At 42.9% G+C, this 26,488-nt stretch overlaps 1 protein-coding gene across 5 annotated transcripts in view; it reads right to left on the bottom strand.

Annotated features, from left to right (window-relative positions):
* Positions 1-8,579: 8,579 nt before the first annotated feature.
* Positions 8,580-26,488, bottom strand: part of PARG (poly(ADP-ribose) glycohydrolase) — a 77,071-nt gene continuing 59,162 nt past the window's right edge. For all 5 annotated transcript variants that reach the window (XM_075610478.1, XM_075610480.1, XM_075610479.1 and 2 more), the window contains 6 exons: positions 25,637-25,784; positions 22,127-22,205; positions 21,524-21,632; positions 17,050-17,155; positions 9,894-10,022; positions 8,580-9,346 (listed from right to left, as the gene is read on the bottom strand). In XM_075610478.1, coding sequence (XP_075466593.1) covers positions 9,234-9,346; positions 9,894-10,022; positions 17,050-17,155; positions 21,524-21,632; positions 22,127-22,205; positions 25,637-25,784 — 684 coding nt within the window. In that variant the 3' untranslated portion in view covers positions 8,580-9,233. The remainder of the gene's footprint in view (positions 9,347-9,893; positions 10,023-17,049; positions 17,156-21,523; positions 21,633-22,126; positions 22,206-25,636; positions 25,785-26,488) is intronic.

A 26,488-nucleotide genomic window follows, 5' to 3' on the forward strand; every position in this document is an offset into this window, starting at 1 on the left:
TAAAGAAACAAATACAAACCATTGTGGCTAAATAAACGGGGAGGGAAGAAATGGAAAAGAGGGCACAGGCATTTGGATCATCTAAAGTCAGAGGAGACGGAGGCATCATCTCAGAATTATAAGGAATGCAACAAAAAGTTGCAAAAGGACAATTCAATTAGCAAAAAGGGAAAAAGACTGCAATGGAAATAAAGATCAATCCTATAATTTTCTTCAAATACATTAACTGCAAAAAGACTAGAATAAAAGAAGATCGGAACTCTTCAGTGTGAGATGGGCAGGCAAATTATTGGTGAACACAGGAGATGGTAGAGAATCGGAAAAAAAATTGTGTGCCATTTTATATGCCTAGAAGGGTCCAATTGCACAAATATTACAATAGGAAGCCACAACCTCAACATTAACTAATATGTGGCTAATGCAGGAAGAAGTGTTTGTCAGCTTGTTAAAATTCAGGTAAATAAAGGACCTGGCCCCAAATTACATGCATCCAAAGGTTTTGTGAAGAGCTCAGTTAAGTCATAGCCAGACTGAATAATAATAATTACAAAGACTCCACAGGCTCAATACCACAAGATTGGCGTGAAGCAGAAGTTGAGCTTTTATTTAAAAGAGAGCTAGATCCCAACCAGGGAATTACAGACCTATAAGCCTGACATCAATAGTGGGGAAGTAGGTTTATTAAGAAACAATATTTAGGTACAGTATACATTTTGGATAACAACGTGATTAGTAATGGTCAACATGAATTTATGAGGGTTAGATCATGTCAAAGTAATCTTAATAGTTTATGGAAGCTTGGGAAAGTAAATGGCAGATGAAGTTTAATACAGATAAGATTATGCATTTAGGAAGCAAGATTAAGAATGCTACTGTGATGGAGAAGCCTGTAGGTGAGGTCAGATCAGATTCCACACATGCAATTTTTAGGGTAAACCAAACGTTGAGTGATTTTATTGTCCACAAAAAAAACTAAAACATTGGGGCTACTGCCTCGTTACGGCAAAACATAAATCATAAACGAAACACCTATTCCCTTTAGGGAAACTAAATAAACGTTTCTCCAGCTAAGCTGGTTGCCAACCCCAAAACATATAAAAATAATATTAGCAAGACATGGGACAATATAGAAAGTCTCATCTGTTGTTCTGGCCCGGCATCTCCGATTTCTCCAGGCACTTTAGAACGCATGCGGTGAAGCCCTGCTGCTCCCAGTAAGTTTTTCATGCCCTATCTGTGCAGGCTTCTCTGCTGTGTGGGGGTTTGGGTTCCTCACTTTTGCCAGGCAAAATCCTCTGGTCAACAACCCTAGATCCCTGCGGATGGGAGTGCTGTGCTATGTGATCCTCTCACAGAACCTCCAACAGTGACACTGAGGTTCTCATTTCCTGCTTTATATCCCGTTCAATCAGGAGTTTCACATCCTACATGCAGGAAACCCGACACCAGTGCAGATTCCTGCCCTGTAAAGGGAGTTTAACCCGTTGACTCCCTTACAGCTACCTACATACAGAGCCACCAACAGATTTCCTGGGGCCTACGACTAGAGTTTTGACTGGGGCCCGCCTACCTGTCAGCAGCCTTGCATGCCCCGCACCCCCCCCCCTCCACACACTTACGAGCCACCTCCTCTATTCTCCCCCCTTCTCTGTGTATTTCTCACTCCCCCCTCTCCACCTCCTTATTCCACCCCCTCTCTCCGCTATTACTTAATTACCCACTCATTCAATCCCACTCCCCCCACTGGCCACACACACACACACAATCCCCCCCCCCCCCACCACCTCCAGCAATACACATACAATTTCCCTTCCCATACACAAAATACAACACAAACACTTACCCTGCTGGTGATCTGCCGCCGCCAGGCCCCCGCTCCTGTAGGCCTCTCTGCTACTCTAGGCCTCTCTGCTGCCAGTACACACCAGAAGCTGGGCCAATCCGGAAGTCAGGGCAAGCTGCAAGCAGCACCGGCGAAAGAGAGGGGAGAAGAGGCCTGGCGTGGTAAAGAGGCAGGCCCACAGGAGCTGGGAAGGGCCAGGGCTTGATGTAAATAAGGGGCCCGGCAGCGAGATGCAGAAGTTGGGCCCCCTGTTGCCCCCGGGCCCAAGACAACTGTTCCGCCTCTCCCCATCAGTGGCCCTGCCTACATACTAAATGGTGTGTTGTAGAGTGAAATATGGTGCACAAAATCATGTGAACTCTGTCACAAAACAGTGTCTTTACATAAGTCTTTAAGATTCAGGTAAACATGGTAATGTCCTCAATATTACAGTCCATAATAAAAAAGTGCAGAGATAGTGAAGATGCTTAATGGTATACATATACCTCCCACAGTATGTGGCACCTAATCAGACTCTCAATAAGGCAAGATATACAAATGCAGAGCCAGGAAATATAAAGGCACTATGCCCATTACCTGTCAGCTCACACAAGACCATGCAGCATACCCAGGGCGTGCAGCTCGTTGAAGTGTGAAATCCAGAAAATCAGAGAAAAACAGCACAGCCAAGATTCACAAAAAAATGTCATGATCCCGGGCAACTCTAGATGTATTTAATTAGTTTACAGTTCACAAAAAGGCAAACGCACCTACATGTTTCGTGCAGGACGCACTTTATCAAGGTGCATCTTGCACGAAACGTGAAGGTGCGTTTGTCTGCCTTTTTGTGAGCTGTACTACTAATTAAATACATCTAGAGTTGCCCAGGATCCTGCAATTTTTTTGTGAATCTTGGCTGTGCTGTTTTTCTACATACTAAATGGGGCAAAATTTATGGAGGATTTAGGAGTGCTTGTAGACAGAAGGCTTAGTATTAGTGCTCAATGTCAGGCAGTAGCTGACATGGGTTTATAAGATATCATCTTGCATAAAACTGCAGAAAGGAATTCTGCCATTGCATAAATCCTTAGGAAGAGCACACCCTGAATATGGAATAGTTTCAGACCCCACTCCATCAAAAATATATTATTGAACCTAAAAAAGTGCAGAGAAGAGCCACCAAATTAATAAACGGGATGAAATGTCTTACTTATGATAAAAGACTATACCAATTAGGACTGTTTACATTAGAAAAGAGGCATCTAAGAGGGGCCATCATTACTATTTACAAATATATTCAAGGTCAATACAAAAACATTTGTCATCCCAAGGACAGTTGAAATGACACAGGTCATCCCTGGGGTTTGTAGGAAAGGAGATTTAACTACCAGCAGAGGAAAGGGTTCTGCATAGTAATGGCAGTAAAAGAAAACGAGGAATGTATTATCCATGGAGACTATCAGGGCAGATACAATACATATATTTAAGAAAAGGTTAGACATCTTTTTGGAAAGGTTTACAAGGATATGCCAAGTTAAACATAGGAAGAATGCTGATCCAGAGAGAAATCTAAATGTGATTGCTGGAGTCAGGAAGGAATTTACTTTCCCCCTTACGGGACTTAATTGGTAAATGTTTCACTGGAGTTTTTTTGTTTGCCTTCCTCTGAATCAATATAAATATATTATAAGTATCTGAGCCAATTAAATGTAACATACTGTTTCAACTCAATGGAGAAATATATATTTTTCTACCTCATCTGCTATGTATTCTCACAATGCAATATTTCCTGGTAGAACATTTTTATAAATAAATGTATCTTTTCACGCCCTCTACACCTTTATGTAGGAAAAAAAAAAAAAAGCCAAAGTAGTTTTTAAAAACATTAACATAACCAAATTCATATTTCCAGGGATCAAATTAAAGATGGCAGCTTCCATGAGATAGCCCTTCTGTTCATCATAAACATCCTCATTTTCCATCACTTTATTAATAGAGTATTGCACATTTATTTAAATGGAAATACAGGAAGGAAATTAGGTAGATGCCTATATAACATCTAAAACATTTACCATGGCTTATGTCATTACCGTAAATAGAAGTTGCTGTATAAAGGTGTTTTTGTAAGAAAAACAAGTCTGATGTCAGCAGACAAAACGGTAATTTACTCTCAGTACGTGCAAGAATAGATTATGAGAAAACGATCATATTTTATGACCAGTTATTGCCTAATGACAGCAGCTATTGATGTCAAATGACTTACTGCAAAACATCTCCTCTTTACTACTGGGCTAGATTGCCTGGAAGTCATTTTGCTAAATGTTGCAAGATCTGGACCGCAGCATGTTAGAGGAGACCTTGAACTGTGTCTGATTAAATGTGGAAATGCATCAGGAATAGTCAAAGGCGTAATAAATGAAGAGACTGTCAAAGTCTGCAGCCAATGGACATGATGCGACCCTTCCCTTAGGGCTATTTTGAACCAATGCTTAAATATTATTACAATACATTGTTATAGGACACGATTGCAGGAAATCAATGGATTTGAAGGCTGTCCAGATTACTGGAGATGGAATACAATGATAAAATGACCCTGTCACATGCTTAAATAAGGCTGACATGTTTTATTACTTGTGTGTACTGCATCAATATGACATCATGGTATTTTCTCAATTCTGCAACATTTGCAAGACCAGAATTGGGCCTTAGACAAATACACAGTGTAGCATTAAAAGATCCAAATAACATGGTAATACTATGTACTAGGTCTATTAACTGGAAATAAGGAGAGAAAGAGAGAAAAAGAGAGAGAGAGAGTATATACTGTAGAGAGAAAGTGAAAGATGCAATACAGGCATACCCCGCATTAACGTACGCAATGGGACCGGAGCATGTATGTAAAGCGAAACTGTACTTAAAGTGAAGCACTACCTTTTTCCACTTATCGGTGCATGTACTGTACTGCAATCATCATATACGTGCATAACTGATGTAAATAACACATGTGTAACAGGCTCTATAGTCTCCCCGCTTGCGCACAGCTTCGGTACAGGTAGGGAGCCAGTATTGCTGTTCAGGACGTGCTGACAGGCGCATGCGTGAGCTGCCGTTTGCCTGTTGAGCGATATGTACTTACTCGCGAGTGTACTTAAAGTGAGTGTCCTTAAACCGGGGTATGCCTGTAGTTCACAAAGTAAAAAGTGCATTTAACCACTTTAATGCCTTGATGCAGCACTGCTGTTTTCATGTGTTTTCCTTCATAGGTTTGAAGCAGGGGGTCTTCCAGGGGCTGAACCGCATTAATTTTAGCTCCGGGGACACCCTGCTTCCCGAGTTCCTTACCTATCTCTGTAGGGGGTGCCGGTAGCAGCTCCGGCTGGGCTAGTTGGGGCTATCATAATGGCGGGTTTAATGTCCCGCGAGCCAATACGAAGCCGTGACATCATCCCTTGTGGCTTCCTATTGGCCCACATGACCAGGAGCTTTAAACCTGTGGCGTGGATACTGGCACCCCCTACGGAGGTATCTCGGGACGTACGGTGTCCTCGGAGCTCAAGTTGGGGGGAGTGGGTAGAAATATTTTTGTGGAGAACATATGCTCCTTTAAGGGCTAGTATCAAAATGCAGAGTATTGCTGGCCCTTCTGGTAGTGAACAGGTTAATTATTTTAGAACATTAAGATTATTGCAAGAGTAATTAGTAAACCTGAGAGAGTACAGTTTATGTAAAGCATCAGCGGGTTATCCTCAGAAAGGTCAGAGATAGAGGGGCGCACATCCCAAAACATCACCTCCTGCACACACACTGAGATCACCACCCACCCTGCCTTTGAGTGCAGCTGGTCTTAAAGCCCCTCTGTTGAGCTCAAACTGCATGATAGTTTATTCATGTTAAGCAGGGAGATGCTGAACACACTGACTAAGGCAGAATCTCTCAAGGACCAGATCAATCAAAATATACCTTCCCGTTAGGTTTGAAGGACAACAACCAGATCACTTAGAAGTAAAACGTTGTTTTGATAAAGGCAGCCACGTTACCAGAGATGCGCTGCAGAGTATGTAGGCACTTTATAAATAAATGACCACAAGTAAATCATGTATAAATCTGTAAAGATGAGTGCGGAGTATAACTTCCCTCAAGCATTCATACGATATATACTTTTAATAATCGTGACTTTACTCTTCATAGACCACCCGACTACCCAACCACACACCCCACTCCCCCACACACCCCTACTTCAGTAAGATCTCCGATTCTGTACGGATTTCCAGTGACTCCACGCACCAGCTGATCAGTTTGTTACTATGCTACGTTTTTATTTAGCTCACACATTGTAAGTCTGGCACATGGTACCTCACCTTTAACCCACCAGCCTCCACTTCACAAAAATAAGAACGCAGACTTCTAATATAACATGTGTTGTGCTCATTACCAATTCTTGTGCCGCTATAAATGCTCCACACAATGTATTTCTGTGGGGAGACGTTGAAGTGCCTCATAGGGAAGGCATCATTCTTATTAATCTTTCACACAACTGGTCCTCAAGTCTGCATGAGAGGCTGAGTCACTGGCAGCTGTAACCTTGCGAGGAAGCATCAAGAGGCTTCTGAAGTACATAATATGTGCACAGAATACAACTGCCCTGCCACTACCAAGACAGGTCATACATTACTGTAGAAGATGACACATTTATTGGAACCAAGTCCCACTCATTAAAAGTGCAGCAACAAACAGGACCAAGCTGAACGAATAATAGGGATGTGGTCAATAGCAAAGTGTTTTTTGAAAGGTCATTGCGACAATAGTTTGCAAATATTTACACCTGAAGTATTATTTGGGGTTTTACGGTCCCTATCTCAGCCTATGTAATTGGTTATTTGACACGCATGGCTGTGCAGAAAACGCATGATCTCATCACAGGTGGCGCACACAGGACTGACAATTTCACCCCCCCCCCCTGTTCGAGTCCACATTGTAATGAAAAGGTGGCAGATTTTCACAATTGGTTTTCAGAGGTAAAGGAAAACAGGTTAATTACCTAGTTTTATACTATGAGTCATATCACGGACACATGTACAGTATGCACAGATGAATTAAGTAATGCATGTAGGTGTCTACGCTTCTATTCACATGTGCAATCCCCTTTAATAACTTTTTTTTTTGTTTATTATGGCTTCTACAATCTTTCCTCCTGTGGGCCCTCAACACCCCAATTCAACAGAGGTACTAGCTTCATTGTGTTGAGCAATACTGTATTTCCCAGATAACCCCCTATAATGTTACATCCCAGACCAATGTGCTGCATCTGTACAAGCATCTATATTACATTCAGCCAGGGGCCTCCCCTCTCTTCGAGAAGCCTATTTCCACACGCTTTGACAAAATAAACATAAGATTTCCATTACAGGGACATGCAGTGAAATTAATAACCAAAAAAAAAAAGTTAGGTTGAGTCGCGAAGGGGAGGCATGTTGAAAGCGTGGCCGATGACATCACGGAGCTGGTTCGCCCTCATTGGCCGAACCACTCACATGTCGAGAGACAAAGACAAAAAACAAAACTTTGCCTCGCGATAAGCCAGCCGCGCCGAAGCTCACGAGCGCGCACTGTGGACGCGACCTAAGATTTACCATGTATGTACGGCGGAGGGTTTTTGTCACTTTTTACTCAACATAATGGGCCAGAAGGGGCTCACCCCCCGAAACGTTGCCCCCCTTTTCACTTCCATTGTGTACCCTTTTCACTTGCATTGTATCCCCTCTCCCCTGTATACGTCCCTTTTGTTATATTTTATTTATTCATTGTACCTGCACTGTGCCTACAATGATCAATTACTACCCATTAAATGAACAATCTTTTTTTTTTTTCTAGTAAAATTATTACTTTTCCATATCTTTTGGCATTTGATTTGTTATTCACACGAGTGCTGGGACCTAGAAAGGTTGTATAACTTCCTTTACCTGTAGCCACTTTGCATAGTCAGTAACCCAGCATCACACCCAAAAAAGTAAAAACAGTTGCCCGTGAGTACCGTACGTTTACTGGCCATGCACTTCTTTAACCCAGGCTGCAGGGACGAATTGTACTTAACTGCCGGCCCGGGCGATTCATTGAAGAGCGACCCTCCTTCTGCAGCGTTGAGACATCATGTCATGGCAACACGTCGTGATGTGATGTCGGATCGCCATGACAACGCGACGCTGCTGGAGGAGGGCTGCTCTGGAGAAGGTAAGACCTCCCCCCGCCTCCCATCTCAACACACACACCTAGCGGTCCTGCCGGTCTGGGAACTCCCAAGCTCCCTCCTCCGGTCAGTCGGAAGTTGGATCCCGGCGCCGACAGGAGGATGGAGAGTATTGCATGTGGTCAGGAAGCTGCAGCACCGGTCCACCGCACCCCCCCGATCAGCCTCTGACATGCTGTGCTGAAAAAACGGTGCAATACGGCAGGCATAAGCTTACAAGAGTCCATGTTAAAATGGACATAAAGCAAACGGTGACACATTATTCACATTTGTATGTCACTTACCCAGAATCCCTTGCTGCCGTGGAAGCATTGTATGCCAAGAGATCATGGGGAAAGGCAGGTTTGTGGACCTGCCAGAATGAGCTCACCAGGGGTAGTATTAGTTGCTGTACCATGTATGTGTGAATTAGTATTGGCATTGTCCAACAATTAATCAATGCACCATGCATACCTTCCATTCTGACGTTTAGGCTAGCACTTTAATTAAATATAGATTTAGGAATAAGGAAACTTGTTTTTTGTTTTTATTTATAGAGGCAGAATGTTTTATTCGGAACAGTCAGATGGTGCATCCTAAACCAATTATAAAACTCCACATCATGTGCAAATCCAGCCTTAACTTTGGCTTGCTGGACAAAAAGGTTTAACTGCTATTGTTAGAGGGACAAGCAACATCAGAGAAAAGCCCTGCTAGTCCCTACGGCACTACGGAGCATGATCAGAGTATCACACCTGTACTACGGCACATGATCAGAGTATCACACCTGTACTACGGAGCATGATCAGAGTATCACTCCCGCATTGATGGGGTTTTACGCATCAGCAGCTATAAACACAGTCTTATGGATATACTCACGCTGGCATGAAACAGACTTTTGTCTCTGTATAGAACCTATTAAAATAATTACGAACTCTGCAATAAAAAGAAAAATAAATGGATACAAAAAAAATTCCTTTCAATCAAGATGCATGTACCCTAACAATCAAACAATAGAAACACAGCCCTAAAAGGATTTTATAATTGTATATAAAGCACATAGGACTATGGTGCACCGTTATGTACACAGGCTATACTAATCCATATGTTACACCCAGCAATTTAAACAGATTATTGTAGTTGAAGCAAATTTATTTTTTTGCTTTGGTTTCCAGACTCCAGAATCATTCAGGATTTGATGGCTTTGTATATAAAATCATACAGCTTCGTATCCGGTCGGGACGTAGAACTGTTTCTGCATACTTCATTATAATACTTCAACAACAACTTGTAAACGTAACCTGGAAACAGGAAGAAATGAGGCAAAAGGGTTAGTATGTACAGTATGAGGTACCGGAGACAGTGCACATATTGCGACAAGCTGTGTGTGTAAGACGTGCATCAGATACACACGCACATTTAGAGAGATTGTGTGCGTGACAAATACTCATACACACACAAAAAGACTCATATACATGCGATCAAGCACTCAGGAAAAATATACAAACGTTTATTCCAAGAGAAGCCCTGGGGAGGACAGGAACCGAAACGCACATTCTTGGAATAAACTGTGAATATTTCATAAGAGTCCTGCGAGTATCTAGCCACGTTTACATGTCTGTTCTCCACTTTAAGGCTGATCCGTGTTCAAATAGCTTATTGTTCATTTGTTAATAAAAATAATTGCGGATTCTTACTAAAACCACGAAAGGCCACCAGTCCTGGAAAATCTTTACGGGAAAGCAAGCTGCAGCGATCAGATCGGAGTTATAAGCCATTTCTTGTCACATCTGAAACAGTGGCCATTTAAAAATAAACAAAAGTATCACGGCAAATTAAAGTATTTACCAACGGTTTTGTTTTCACTGGAAAGTAACGAGTGCATTCTGTAAATCTCTGCCATTAACGTGGGGTCTCCAAAGGTGAAATATACCACGTCACGCCCTGCTTCAGAGGCCGCCAGGATCTGTATCAATGCTGCAGGGGAAACAAGGCGACAAAGTAAGCTGTAATTCAGCATGTTTCCGGACTGGACAGGCGGCTTTATCTGTGGCTACCAACTACTCCATGGCGGCAAATAAAAGGCACCGTGTATGAGCAGATATTCAGTGAGCTGTAGTTGGAGCAGGGGGGCTCCACTCCAGTCTGCAAGACCTCCCCCCCCCCCCCCAACAGGTCAGGATTTAAGTATATCCCAGCTTCAACACAGGTGGTTCAAGAGCCACATGCGCTGAAGCAGAATTCTCCTTAAAACCGGATCTGTTGGGGGGGGTCTTGAGGACTGGGGTTGAGAACCCCTTGGTTACATGTAGCATTCTGCTGGATTCCTTCACTGGGGTTAAAGCCTGCAATGCATTATACGTATATACTGTATGTATATATGGGATATGTGCATCAAGACATAAATGTAATATTAGGAGAAACAAGTGCCTGCCCGAAGAGCTTACAATCTAATCAGCAGAAGCAGGAGTAACATGTATAGTGTATATAAAAAGATGTTGTAGTTTAGCAAGTCATGGGCACCCAGGACAATGTAAACGCTTGGTTGAATAGGCGAGTTTTCTGATTTAGTTGTCTCTCCAATAACGAGGTCACTGCTGGAAGTCTTGAAAGGTTATTTTCTTGCCAATTAGCCAAAGTAATTAAGAGAACAATTCAGCGGCATCTCATAGATGGTGCTAACTGAATGCAGGAACAACTTAGGCACCCACAGCTGTCATCCACACCCTACCCACACTACCAATAGGAAGGGGCATTATTTTTGAGAGTTACATGAAAATGCTCTTTTTTCTCTCTCCTCCATTATTAATATAGGGAGGCAATAAATGGGAGAGGTATTCCCAATATATTTTGGACCCCGTAATTGCTCAGCTTAAAAATGATCAAAGTGCCCCAACTCTGAAAAATAGAAAATACAACTTTTCCGCTTCCAGAGCAGCCTGCAAAGGTAATATGTTGCGATCCCCCTCTGGTCGTCAAAGGGTTAATGGCGGCAAACCGGCCGTCGGCGAGTTACTCTTCTGCTCGGTGTCACAGCGGTTATAAAATACTTTACTAATAATGTATTCATCTTAAAAATCAAGACCCGCAAGTCTCGATAAAAAAAAGTACACGACTTTGGGAGATTTGTTAAATGTCTTGTGGCAAAAACATTCCAAAAGAATTGTCCCCAATCTGGCAGGGGAAGCTAAGGATCCCACTGCCTTCTACAACATTCCCTTTACATTGAGAAATCCTTTGTGTGACTCTGAATAATCAATAGCTATATAGAAAAATGTAATACTATATATGCTTCTTTCTATATTGGCTACCCATTTATTGTACATATTGATTTGTAGCGATCACAGCATCTAATGCAGGGGTGGCAAACTCCAGTCCTCAACAGGTCTGGTTTTAAGGATATCCCTGCATCAGCACAGGTGGCGCAATCAGTGGCTCACTTAACCACTCAAACATGTAGTGGGGAAAAAAGAAATTGCAAGTGTTTTGATCTCATAATTCTAGTGAACAATCTTCTTTTTAGCACAAAACCAGCCTCCCCAGAGCAGTTAACCCATTCTCTTCGTGCAGCAAAGATGTAAATGTGAACTCAATGGGCGGGATTTAGGGAAGCCCGATATTTATTTAGGGATAACCCGATATTTAGGAAAAGCCCTATGAGGTGTTTTCCGCCGGTTCTGGCTTGAATGGGAGTTTCCCCGGATCACACTTTGATAAATCTCGACCTCTGCGCCATGTCCTACGCCAGTGTTTTTCCACCAGGGTTTCTAGGAACCCGTGGGTTCCCCGGGCATCCCTAAAGGGTTCCCTGTAATTTTCAGGTCATTTTAAAATTGTACCAAATACAGAAGAATTTACAATGCATCTGATCTCAGACGTGCTACTAGAGGGGGTTGGGGTCCCTCAAAATTTAAGATAGGGTTCCTTAAACCCCCAAAAAGTTGGAAACCACTTTCCTATGCAGAATAATTAGTGCAGTTTATGCATCGGACTGTTCCACACAGTTCTAAATAAGGACGTGTTAGATACCCATGGCCTGACTACAGCTCAGATATCGTTACAGCTAAGCCAATATGTCATCTATTGCATCTATCTGCCTATTTACTTTATCAAGGAATAATCCTGTTACATGAAGATCGTTGGGGAGCCACAATCAGGGACACTGACAGGAGGGGAACACCCAGGACTGCTGTCCCTGGCCCGGCCAGTCAAGGGGCCCGGTCTCCCAGCTGGCAACCCTACAGTTTCCTCTCTACAGACAAGACGGGCCCTTCCCTTTCCTGGCTGCTGCCACCCCCCTCCCTTCCCTCCTGCAGGATTGAAGGGCCCTCCCTTTTGCTCGACACCACCCATCTATCCCTCCCTTCCCCAGCCCCTTTCGATGGGCCTGCAGGGCTCGGCTGTGTATTGCAATACTGTTCCAGCAGGCCCATTCAAGGGCCCCATGTAAGCCCCCAGGCCACCGTTGTACCATCCTCCCAAGCCCCTTACCCTCCCAGAGGGGGACAGGGATTGTTCGTGTGTTTGGGAGGGGGGCTTATTTTTGTTTGTGTTTTGAGGGCTTGTGTGTGTGGGGGGAGGGGGGCTTATATTGTGGTTGGGGGGGGTTTAGTGAGTGTGTGTGTGTGTTTGGGGAGGAAGGCTTATTGTGTGTATATTAGGGAGGGGGTTATGGACTGTGAGGAGGGGGGGGGGAAATATATGGGGGAGGAAGAGAGAGGGAGAATTGCGGGACTGTGTGAGAGCGAGGTGGTTTGTGAGAAGGGGAGAGTGTAAGAGAAAACAGGGTGTGGGGTGCTCGCAAGGCCGCTGACACGTGTGTGGTGGGGCCCCAGTGGAAACTTTAGTTCTGGGCCCTGAGGAAGCTGTCTGCGCCCCTGGCCACAATTATAAATACCCGCTTACTTTTAACAAGTGAAGAACTGACATTTTAGACGAGACTCAAAAGGTTTATCAATTACTCCTCATCACTCACAAGATTGAGGTGTAAGGATCACAAAACAATCATAATGCTCAAATTACACTACTTAACCAAGCCATTTATTTAGCAGGGCTTCATTGTCTCCATTTCTAAGTCAAATTATAATTAACCGAATCTGCATAAGCATACAAGTCTCACATCCAATTACTCCTGAACATTTTCTATTGTACATATTTACAAATATATTACCAGAGGTGTACAGATGCAGCGGCCGTTATTCGAACAAATCATGCGTTGTATACCAAGGAATACCCATGTCATGGCGCGTCATTACCGCGTAGTGTATACCTCGGAATACCCATGTCATGGCACTTCATTACCACGTGTTGTATATACCTGGGAATACCCATGTCATGGCGCGTCATTACCGCGTAGTGTATACCTCGGAATACCCATGTCATGGCGCGTCATTACCACGTGTTGCATACCTGGGAATACCCATGTCATGGCGCGTCATCACCGCGTAGTGTATACCTCGGAATACCCATGTCATGGCGCGTCATCACCGCGTAGTGTATACCTCGGAATACCCATGTCATGGCACTTCATTACCACGTGTTGTATATACCTGGGAATACCCATGTCATGGCACTTCATTACCACGTGTTGTATACCTGGGAATACCCATGTCATGGCGCTTCATTACCACGTGTTGTATACCTGGGAATACCCATGTCATGGCGCTTCATTACCACGTGTTGTATACCTGGGAATACCCATGTCATGGCGCGTCATTACCTCGTAGTGTATACCTGGGAATACCCATGTCATGGCGCGTCATTACCTCGTAGTGTATACCTGGGAATACCCATGTCATGGCGCGTCATTACCTCGTAGTGTATACCTGGGAATACCCATGTCATGGCGCGTCATTACCTCGTAGTGTATACCTGGGAATACCCATGTCATGGCGCGTCATTACCTCGTAGTGTATACCTGGGAATACCCATGTCATGGCGCTTCATTACCACGTGTTGTATATACCTGTGAATACCCATGTCATGGCGCTTCATTACCACGTGTTGTATATACCTGTGAATACCCATGTCATGGCGCGTCATTACCGCATGTTGACTCGTGTTTTATCGAGTGCAGAAAATGGCATTTTAGTGTTCTGGTTTTTAAACACCTGCAAATTGACACAGTACTGTACTGTACACATTACAATTCATTCATTTCTGCTACGGAAACGCGAAGAATTGCACCTAAAGAAAATTGTAATCCATGAAATTCAAACAAATCAACCGCGTGATTGGCCGCGTGGAGTACATCAGCGCACACGAAAACAGCTCCGTGATATGTTCGAATAACGGCTGCTGCATCTGTAGGTGGAGATTTGAGTCTTTGTCTGAGCCACCTGTGCTGAAGCTGGCATATCTTTAAAACCTGACCTGTTGGTGGCCCTTGAGGACTGGAGTTGGCCATTCCCTGGATTAGGGCACCATGAAAATGTCAAAATAATCAAACAATAATGATCACTGACGGAGAGCTTTGGGGAAAGTGGATTCCTTTGCCTCTCTCTGTGCCAATTACAATCAGCACAAATTATTTACAGATAACGTCAAGTTGCAATATCTGTGTCTTATACAAACAGCTCAGTAACACAGCGCAGTAATGGACCAGAAACAGCTTGTATTGTGCACCACAGTAACCTCCATAACAATGTTAACCAACATCACCTTTAATAAGCTTAAATCAGACCCCGTACGAGCATCGGGAGCTTTTCTTCTGTTTTAAAAGAATCAACCCTTACAGGCTGAATCATTTGATGCACTGAACGACGAAACTGCCACCCAATGGAACCTGAAATAATGCAAAACTAAGCCCTTACACTGTTCTTTAGCTTTGAACAGTTTACCAGGAATGAAGCGCTCCTGACCTCCTGCACAAGCTCCTCTGTTACAATGAAAATGGGTTCTCCATCACCACAGACCCTATATGAATCCCCAGCAACGTGCCTTGCTGTTTTTCTATGTTAAAATTAAAAAGCAGACATTTTTGTATACCCGAAAGTAAAAGGAGCAGATGGGGAAACTGTTCTGGGCCTAAAAAGATCCTTTTAATAACAGTCCACCATGGCATTTTAGCATGAATACAATTAAATGGAACTAATGAGAGATGGTTAACAAAAGCATCTATAGCCCTAATGGGTTAACTGGGTGGGTTCTCCCTGGTAATGCCCCTTACCCCTTCATGTAATGTAGGATGTCTTGTGACCAGTGAGGTCACCATAGGGAGATAGATGGGTACATATAGCTCCACCAAATGTTCTAGAAGCAGGTTCCTTAGAGTTCTGCAGAGGGCCTCACTGTGAGTCCTGTAAATATGTTTAAGTATATAGATATGCATTTTACGAATGTCCTGTCTGTTTATTGTTTTCCGTTGAGGAACGTGCCCTATATAGTTAGGACCTATAGTAATGGCCCAATATTGTTCTCATGCGGGGAGAGGAATGAGCGTGTGCTTAGCAGGAGTTATCAGATTAGTAGCTCCAGAGCATAATCAGATTGGCCCCATTGGAAGGTCCCTAGCAAACTCCTGAACCAATATGCATGGACTGCAGTAAACAGTCCTTGGCAAACTCCCAAACCAATATGCATGGACTGCAATACACCGTCCTTGGCAAACTCCCGAACCAATCAATATGCATGGACTGCAGTACACAGTCCTTGGCAAACTCCCAAACCAATATGCATGGATTGCAGTACACCGTAGAGGATACATACAGTGCACATATTGGGTGTGCTAGATAAATATCACATGCTGTTAATTTCTGTCTTTCTATTCTAGAAGTCTTATTCATTCAACTCAAGTCATCATTTTACCACGTCCACACCCTATGCTCATATGCACAGTTCTTACCTTTGTTTTTTTTTAATAGCGCCGTCAAAGTACATACTAGAACAATAAAAGGCAGAGATTCTCTGCAACTACAATTTAAATATATGAGACAAAGCATCATGAGGTCACACGACCTTCACAAGGTTGTCTTTAATATATAACATTCCAGTGTATATTACCTTTGACCTTCTGCTTCGGCTCATTGACTTTACTCTTCTGCTCATTTCTCTCGTTGGCCCAGATAAGGGCCTATTTCCATACCATCTTCTACCTGCCCCGCTGCTTCATAAGTGTCACTTTGACCTTTCTTCTTCATCCATTTCATGTCTGCTAGTGTCCCTCTGGGACCTCTTATGTTACCTCATCTTTCTACACTCCCATAATGTGACCTTTGACTTCAAATACAACCTCTATCCGAAAGACACAAATACAGAACTTTTGATTTCAGATTTATTCCCATCACTTATAATTCAGTGACTGAAAGCTAATCTCATCACCAAATTCAAAACCCCAGGTGGCAGTAATGTTATCCAAGCTTCTTTCACTCCCCTAAACAGGCTGCTTTTTCAGCTGGACCATTAGAACAATTTCATGATTGGCAACCATGCGCCTTCCAGATTCATTGCAATGCACTAACAATTCTACAATTACAATCATCTCACTCAAAGCTCAACCGGATTATCCTCCTTGTCAGGACTTCTTTTCGCCAAAGCCTTGCACAGCTATTCCCCTTTTTGAAAAATCTTCTCTCTAATATCCTCTTATATATCGTGCACTATATGGAGATTTAGATGCCCTGTTAGTCTCTGATGGCCTGATTTAATTGATGATCTTCTCACTTTCCACCACTCTTGTACCCGCCTCCATCTGCAAGCCTTGTGTAAACACAAAGCCCATCTATTTACTTATTCGCCCAGCTACACATAATATGGGTCTCGTGTTCTTTGCTTTTTCCATACTCGCTCAACACCAACCACTAAATAATTCACAGTGAGCCCCTTGAAGCAGTAATTCTATATTCATAATAATGGTTTATGTATGATGTTCTTATTGCATTTCTGACATTTTATGAGACATGTCTGATGGGAGGAGGCTGTCCAGGGAACCTAACCAACAAAAAAATTAACAACTTTGTTGTACTGGTTTCTAAACATTTTATTTTGCAAGATGTTCTCTGCCCACCTTTTAATCTTGGATCCCCGCCAAATGCGCCACACCCCCAGTTGCCTGTAGCCACCGCAGACAGGTTCTTAGGAGGAACTCCATGTCGGTAGAAACCACAGAAGGCCTGTATTAATAAAAGAAAACATGCACTTATGAGCCGAATTCTCCTGCTCATTGTTATCTTGCTACAAGAGCCATTGGTGTATGAAACATTTTACGGATAACAGTATCCTTAACCAGCCCGTTTGTAACATCCCATCCTCCTAATGAGTATGAAAGCTGGCGGATGACATGCTAATGCTACATGAACTGTAGTAGTCAGGGGACATCGCTCACAGGTCAAGTTCATTTTCGTCTTCATGAAAAATAAAACATTTCTAAGTGAAGTATATGCTGCTCTTTATTCGAGAGCCACTAGTCAATATCCAACTGTTCTGCTTTATGTCAATGTTCAATACGCAATACTCAATTACCTGAAACACACAACGCCGTTTAAAATCTGATATAGCTGATCTGTGCTATGTTATGGAGATTGCACTCAGAGGATTATTTTCGTACCATTTTGGCACCTCCTTATAAAGCTATAAGACACTCTAATTCATTGACTGTGTTTAATTATAAATGACAGCTCGGCGGGGCTTGTTGAGCATGAATGTGGTTGTATAAAGAAGAACCGGACACTATGCCCACCAAATTATTTATAGACTTATTATTCAAATATTACACCTCGATCCCCATTAAAAGGCTATATTACAATCTCAACATATGATTATATACTCATTTACTGCTAATGCTACATAAAAGTTATTTTTACGAACTGACAACGTTCTTCAAATATAGATCTCTCCGATTATTTGTGATCACATAGCGAGGTTGGACAAACTGACAAATTGTGTTGTTATTATTCAAATAAAGCCAAGACTCAGTCATGTTGCTTAATGAAGAAAAGGTTCACCACTTGCAAAGCTTTGTCAAAACTCTCTGGAGTGACAACTTATTTTCCCCAAAGGGATTTTATTTAATGGAATGTGGACTTGTTAACTCTGTGTTCTGTCATAGCTCGTAATGTAGCAAAGTAATCCATTGCAAACCATCCCCAGTCTGCATAAAGAAACCAACGCAGACTCCATATATAATTCGTAGGGATGACTGAATACTTGTGGCCGATTTCAAACATACTCACAGTTAAGCAATCTGCACTCCCAATTAAACTGTCAGGAGTGTTTTCAAAATGAATCTGTTGCCAACATCCCTCCTTCCTAACTCAAGGTTTCTTTCTTTTTCCTTTTTTATTACCATTTTGGATGATCAATGTGATGTTACACCTGGAATGTAAGTTCTCAAAACAAAATTTGTCTTAACCAAAGTGACAGCTTGAAAATGTAATTGTACTATTCCTGGTGAGTTATCAGGGAGGGCTCTTACATTTTACATTGGTCCAAATTATCACCTGAAGCAAGGATTAATAAATAAATAAAAACCGCTATTCAAACGATGCAACAACAACAAAACGGGGGGACTGATCAACAATGGCGTTTGAATTAGTTTTTCAGGGCACAGAGTGAGGACCTGGGGTGCAATACCTTGTATATAACGTAACCTGGCTTTGTTTAAAAAGTAATTTATGAGGTTTTTAATTGCAAGAGGTCAGCAAAACCACTGCTCTCCCACTGATCCATGTGCTTACCGACTCAAGGCCAAATGAGGCAGCCAACAGCTGCCAGCCTGGGAAATAAGACTGTAAGCTCTGCAGAGCAGGGACTTGAGCACAACAATGTTATGAACAGCGATGCATGCACCATCTTTGCTTTGCATTAGTCCACAAAGGATAGAAAAAGTAGAAGATGCAACCATTATTTTATGGTCATTAAATCCATTGGCTCCTAATTTCAAAGGAGACGCTTGAAAGTTACAGCACCATCTACATGAAGAATAAGTGATCGCACAGAACGCCTAACTTGTACCAAACTACTCTCTAATTAGCTTCTTTTGAAGTAGAAAATGCCCCAGAATAGATCCTTGTTTCATATGAACAAATCAGAATAGAAAAGAAGAAGATCCTGGCACTCGGGCTTTGCAAAAAGAAGATTTAAAAAGTCCAACGTTTCAACTGCACATGCAGTCTCTGAAGGTGAGGTCTTTTCTACTTTGCTACTACATGGGATCTGCAAGACACTCCCTGATTCAGTGAGCACCGGCCATTGATTTTGTTCTTTCAAGTAAGATGTGTGCCAAATATATCTCCAGTGATTCATATGAACAAACCACACGGCTTTATGACTGCCTAACCAGGGAAGTTACGTCCAAGGAACTGAAATGACGGCAAGAAACTATATAAACAAATACATATAGCAGTGGAAGGAATAAATCACAGTATTTGAGTGACCTGGGTGTAGTTAAATGCAAGAAAAAACACTAATTACAAACTCTGCTGTGGAATAAATGGAACACAGGGAGGTGGGTTATGTTCCCAATAAAAGTAATTGCTGCTTTAGGCAAAAAGACCATTCTAATTGTAATACGGTGTTACTGTAATTACTCCTGCTAGCCCGAGGTCACGAACGGAACGTTTGGGGAACACGAGGGACGGATCTATATGGTGGAGTGGCCACTGTGGGGTCTCCCCATATGTTGCTAGGACAACATGGCGCCACCTGCCTGAGCCTGGTAGTGAGTGCAAGTGCGTCAGCTCGGAGCATCATCCACCGTGACACGCAGAGAAAGGACAGCACGGAAGGAGGTTTTGTAGCAACAGCTCCGTGTTTGTCCACTTAGTGACGCGCTACCATTTGTGAGTGCGTGTGATTCTTATTTATTTTTTTACGGCTTGAACTATTAAAAGGTGTCTGCCCCATAGAAGTGGTGTGTGCTTCTCTACAATCCTACTATGGAGGATCAAAACAGGTGAGAAAAAGCGGAGCACAGCAGGCAAAAATGGGGGCTACAATACAAAAGCTCGGTTTAAAAACAACTTTAATTAAATGGTGACAACATGGAAAAGGAAGGGTAAGCCCCCCTAACACTCTTTGACAAAGCGCAAAGCGCGAAACGCGTTAGTGACTCACCTTGCCCTTTCCAAGTTGTCACCCATTAAATGAAAGTTGTTTTGTGCTTCGTTGTGAGCGTGAGGCCCGCACTGGAACCAGACTTCATCAAACTGTGATTACTATTCTATTATCCCACATCTGTCACAAGACTTTGTGAAGAAGATTGTTTATCTTGCACGTTGTGCTCCAGGGCTGGTTTGTCCACTCAGGAGGAGAACAAGGTAGGTGTGTGTGTGTGTGTGTGTATGAATGTGAGCTCAGGGTAAGGGGATAGAGGTGTGTGTGTGTGTGTGTGTATACACACACACACACACACACACACACACACACACACACACACACACACACACACACACACACACACACACACACACACACACACACACACCTCTATCCCCTTACTCTGAGCTCACATTCACTCATGGGTTACAACAGATACTCACTGATGTATTTATTGTCACATACATTGCTATTCTTCATCTATGGCTCAGAATCACTGATACCTAGAACTCTGTTTCTTTCTTCTACTACTATGGTATAGAACAGGGGTGGCCAACTCCAGTCCTCAAGGGCCACCAACAGGTAAGGTTTTCAGGATATCCCTGCTTCAGCATAGATGGCTCAATCAGTAGCTCAGTCGAAAAATGACTGATTGAGACACCTGTGCTGAAGCAGGCACATCCTGAAAACCTGACCTGTTGGTGGCCCTTGAGGACTGGCGTTGGCTACCCCTGGTATAGAGTATTTCTGCAACCTGGCTTACCTGGAATAGAAGTTTACACTCATCACCAGAGAATAATGCCATGCATTACTCTACTATTAAAATAAATGTCAACCAAGATCTCATAAAATCACATTACATTTGAAAACCAACATGCAGCAATACAAAGCAATCCTAAGTAGAACTGCACACTTCTCAACTGCTAAGTTTTCTTCTACTAGACAAACTAAAAACATTATTGTTCTCCAGTAAATATAACAATGACTTGACTTGCTAAATCCAGCGTAGATGTGCGCAGGCTACTTTAATGCTTACAGCAGCAACCCGCGCAGTTCCTTTTTATAACCGATACCTGAACAAGGGGGTCCCCTAGAGCTGGTCTGTGGACCAGTGGTATCCAGGAACCCATCCCCCGTACAGACACAACTGCCCGATGGACACAGAATGTTGGCAGGGTCAGAACTTTGTCACGAGGCCGATTGAAAAGCCACGTCATCGAGAGATGAAGTCTCCCCTTTCTATTGGTGATCCGGCGGCCATGTTCGGAAACTATGTCCAAATCGGCACACAAAAAGAATACAACTATGAAACTGAGGGGACCCCAAACGTTGGGGGGGACACAGATAAGGGAAGATTTATTATTATTTTTAATCCATTTGGAGGAAACTGCTTCTTTAAAAATGAACAAAACCTCAAGAACTGGGAAATGAAAACGGTCACGTGCCTTGTCCAGCTCCCTCCCGATCTTCTCCGGAGCAAACTGATCGAGGGGGCGTCGGAAATTAATCGCATCAATGGCAACGATTTCCGTAGTGCGTCTCTGCCATTCGTCCCTGTGTTAGGGGGAGAAACGCAGTTATCCACAATGACATGGGGTCTGTTAACAGGGCCGGGCAATCATTCTGCAATGTTATTGTTGCTTTAGTCCACAAAGGACAGGGGCAGTAGGAGAGGATGCAGCAGTTTGCATTATCATGGGTGTGAAATGGCCACATCCCTATTTCCCCCCCATTCCCTGCACAGGGAACTAACCCGGGAGAGTTTATTGGTGTGGGATGTCAGAAAAACAATCTAAAGATCCTTGCACTGAATAATAATAACAATAATTGAATAATAATAGTGTACAATAACTACATTTGAGTGTATGGTTTTAGTATTTACAAAGGCTATTCAAATACAAATAATAAAAGACAAACATTTAATTGTAAAGGTGGCAAACGGGTAATGCTGATTTGAAACCAAGAAACACAATGAAACCAAATAATTCCCATTGACACGTCACAAGGTGACAAAGATATCATTAGGAGGCAGAGAATGATGACCCTACCGTGGAGTCTCGTCTTTATGAATCCGATCCCATTTGTAGGAGTCTGCATAGCCAGTGTACTCACTGTACTGCTCGGTGCCTAAAGGAGGGGATGATCACACAATGAAGAATCGTTTCACACACATTATAAATATGCAACTTACTGCAAATATGCCCAAAACAGCTTCCATTGAAAATTGTAAATTTGTAGGTTTGACAACTTTTAGAATGGATACTGTTTTCTCTCTAAACACATCCGAATTCTTTGCTTTTCGGTGCGCTCTCACAGCTGCTGTTCTGTTTGGCAGCGCCTGCACCTTTAAGAACATAAAAGAATAACATGTTCCATTTGCATGAGAGTTCCTGTTAAAAAGCGCTTCTCCACCTGTAGAATAATGAGTGCGTTCAGGAGGAGTGGGGGCACTGCGGGCAGGTCTGCAGGAGACGATCTGCACAAACGAATTCACTTCCAGAATTCTTGCAGCCAACGGTGACAATAAAAGTAATCACGTCCCTTATTCAGGGTGCAATTAGTCCATAAAAAGCCTTTTACTCCAAATGGAATAGAACAGGGGTAGGGCAACTCCAGTCCTCAAGGGCCACCAACAGGTCAGGTTTTCAGGCTATCCCTGCTTCAGTAGAAGAAAAAAAAACTGAGAGCGCAGCAAAAAGTGGAGAACTGGAGGCCAATGAAAAAATAACAAAAATGTATTGTAACATAACCTAATTACAAAGAGAAACCTCTAACGCGTTTCTCGCCAGGGGCGCTTTATCAAAACTCTTTGATAAAGCGCCCCTGGCGGAAACGCGTTAGTGGTTTCTCTTTTTAATTAGGTTATATTACAATAAATTTTTGTTATTTTTTCATTGGCCTCCAGTTCTCCACTTTTTGCTGTGCTCTCAGTTTTTTTTTCTTCTACTTTGTTATGCTTACCTGTGGATGCACGCTGCTGGATACCGGATGTCTTGGATTTACCTGTGGATGCACGCTGCTGGATACCGGATGTCTTGGATTTACCTGTGGATGTACGCTGCTGGATACCGGATGTCTTGGATTTACCTGTGGATGCACGCTGCTGAATACCGGATGTCTTGGATTTACCTGTGTATGAATTTGTGAGTACCCCATTCATTGACTGTTTAAAAAGGCTGCGTATTTCATATCACTAGGGGATTTGTTTGGCATTTCGGGGGTCTGCTGGTTCCCGTCGGGGGACCTCACGATCGCCGTGGTCAGCCTGTTCCCGTTCTATGTGATTACCGTAGGGGTATTATTCATTGCAGCTAGTTTTGCCTGGTGTTCAAGGTTCCGGACTCCGGTATGGATAGGGTTAATACTTATGCACCTGCGCGATGCACGCTTGTCTACTGGGCTAGTAGCGCCGAACATTGAGGTTTATTCCTCTACCTGCTACTATCCCTGCTTCAGCACTGATTGAGCTACCTGTGCTGAAGCAGGAATATTCTGACCTGTTGGTGGCCTTTGAGGACTGGGGATGGCCACCCGTGGATTACAGGCAACCGACAAACACCTTATATAGAGTATTTAACAGGTAATGTCAAAGAGCAATAGGAGCAAAACAATGGCAAAATGTGTACAGTTAAGATATTTATACATAATGGGTACACATATAACCCATTGTTATCTACTCCGGGATCATATGTTGAATTCCCATGAATTACAGGTCAGCGAGCGCTGGAGGAGTTGGGTAATCAGACCCAATCAACAGGCTGAGTTACTCTGACAAGAGCTAAAGGATAAAAACCAATGTACAATTTCCACAGACTTCCCCATGTACCAAAGTTCAGCAAAGTATCCGTCCGCTTCACCTCCTCTAACCGAGCACCCCACAACTCGAACAATATACCGGAGACTCTCACAGCCGCCACCAGTCTAAGTTCTTTCAAAACTAAAGCGGTCTCACATTTTAACCTGGTCTGTAACTGTTACATACGCCTATAACATATATTATCTCTTACTGTGCATGCAATGTCTTGTATATAATGTATACCCTGTTCACCTAATGTAACCATGTATTTGTCATCATAACTCTATGCCCAGGACATACTTGAAAACGAGAGGTAGCTCTCAATGTATTACTCCCTGGTAAAACATTTTATAGATAAATGTTCTAATAAAACTGTCACAACATGTATAGGGATTAACAATCAAAAAGCTTATCGCATTGTTTTACATGGGCCTACAGCTAAGATTGCTATGCAATTCTACCATGGATATACGTGTATTGTACAAACTGTAATAAAGGCTATATTTTAACGGTGTATTCTTTGTTCTGCCACGCATACACAGCATGCACCACCAGTAATTATGACATTGGCTCAACCATATTTGTGACTGACTCCTGTAATAACCATTACTAAGCTGATGCTAAGCAGATGCAGCAAAAATCACAGCAAATTGAATTTCTTTCCAATTTCTCAGGCTCTTCTGCAAATTAAAGCTGCATAGTTACATCCATTAGGCTCCTGAGTCATGAAGCCCCCGTGGTAAGGAATGTAATTAATCAGACAGAGTGTGTGGCAGAAGGAGAGGACTGGCCAGAGAAGGGAGGTGGAAACCAGCCAGCCATCTAACAAGGATGATGAAATGGCCATTTCCATTAATGGAACAGAACATCATATCGCTGTAATTCATTAGCAGACACTCTAATAAAGTAAAGTGGATTGGAAAAGCAATGTAATAAAAAGAGAACAAAAAATGCGCAGAGGAAAAAAGTTGCTCGTCCGAAGTAGCAATTCTCTGCTCGCCTAAATTCAGGATCACTGAAAAGTAACAGTATTCGCTATAAGTAAACGTATTGGCCTGTCATGTACTGTGATCAGGTCTCGCGGGGTGTTTGGAGCAGCTCCAAAGGCCTCGTTATTAGGATGGCGACTCCAAAAATGTTTTTGTTTATTATTTTACACTTTACAAGATAAAAACAATGCGATCATGTCCACAGGCAGGGTCCTGAACATCCTACACGAAAATGTACTTAAAGTGAAGCACCACCTTTTTTCCACTTATCGATGCATGTACTGTATGGCAATTGTCATATACGTGCATAACTGATGTAAATAACACATGTGTAACAGGCTCTATAGTCTCCCCGCTTGCGCACAGCTTCGGTACAGGTAGGGAGCCGATGTTGCTGTTCAGGACGTGCTCACAGGCGCATGCGCGAGCTGCCGTTTGCCTATTGGGCGATATGTCCTTACTCGCGAGTGTACTTAAAGTGAGTGTCCTTAAACCGGGGAATGCCTGTATTTACAAGGGTCAGAGATGAGACCTTCCCCGTTTCTGCAGAACCCAGATTTCCGGTCTCATTTAAACAAAAATGACAATTAAGCTGAAACACAATTTCTAATATTTTAATAGGGAGAGTGGGACAGAACTCTTACAGAATAATTGGGTAACTTACATATGACGTTTCAAGGAAACATACTGCTCAGAAATATTACTCAACGGCAACTTTCTGAGAAACTTTAACACAAGTCGCTCTTATGTCATTGCGCATGGTGCGGACTGACCTGTGATAATGAGGCACTCATTATTATCCAATACTTCCGTGAAGAGTCGGGAAACCATCAGTTCAGGATTGATGAGGAAGCGGATCTCTTCCTGAACCAAACCTGAACCGGTGACACCTCCCCCAACAAAGCGGTTGGCAAAATCCACCTGAAAAAAAAATAGGGAACGTGTCTGAGCGACGTGGGAAACAGACAGGTTACTGGAGCAGCACTTTCTCTTACAAAGTCTCCCACTGAGAAATAGTGTGACGCATTAGAAAGCGCATCATTCAAACTAGCTTTGGTAGTGGGTTCTACCGGGGTCAATTGATGCACCTGGAAAGCTGGAAAATATACATTAAACAACTCATTAACAAAAAGCCGGGTTACAAAAATGGGTAAGACCACTGGGTCTGGTGGGACGGCTTTAGAAGGCAAAACATAAAAAAAAAAACTTTGCTACACTCTAAAATACGCCATATTTTATCAAATCAGTCTAACATCAACCATCATCACGTACCAAAAGAGTAGAAAAGGCCCTGAAGAGGCATGGGTGTCTCATACTGAAACTGCCCCCAGCGTTTTAAAAGATGCTTCTATCCCTTTAAAGACATTGCTTGGACAGCGAACGCCATCAATCTCACATCAATGCCTGAACCAGAGGACCTCTAACTGTCCGTGCCGAGTGTTTCCTTGTCATAAGTTTTCAGAAAAGGATCAGTGGCAAACGCAACACGGGAGGACACAGGTCCCAGGGACCATGCTAGACCTGTCAAAGCCGTCACTGCTGCTCTCTCTGCTGATGTACGATGCATTGCTAAATTACAGCAGTTCTAGAGAAGCCTTAAAGATGTAATTGTGAGCGATGAAAAG

Source organism: Ascaphus truei, chromosome 8 (genome assembly GCF_040206685.1).
Source record: "Ascaphus truei isolate aAscTru1 chromosome 8, aAscTru1.hap1, whole genome shotgun sequence".
NCBI classification, from domain to species: Eukaryota; Metazoa; Chordata; class Amphibia; order Anura; family Ascaphidae; genus Ascaphus; species Ascaphus truei.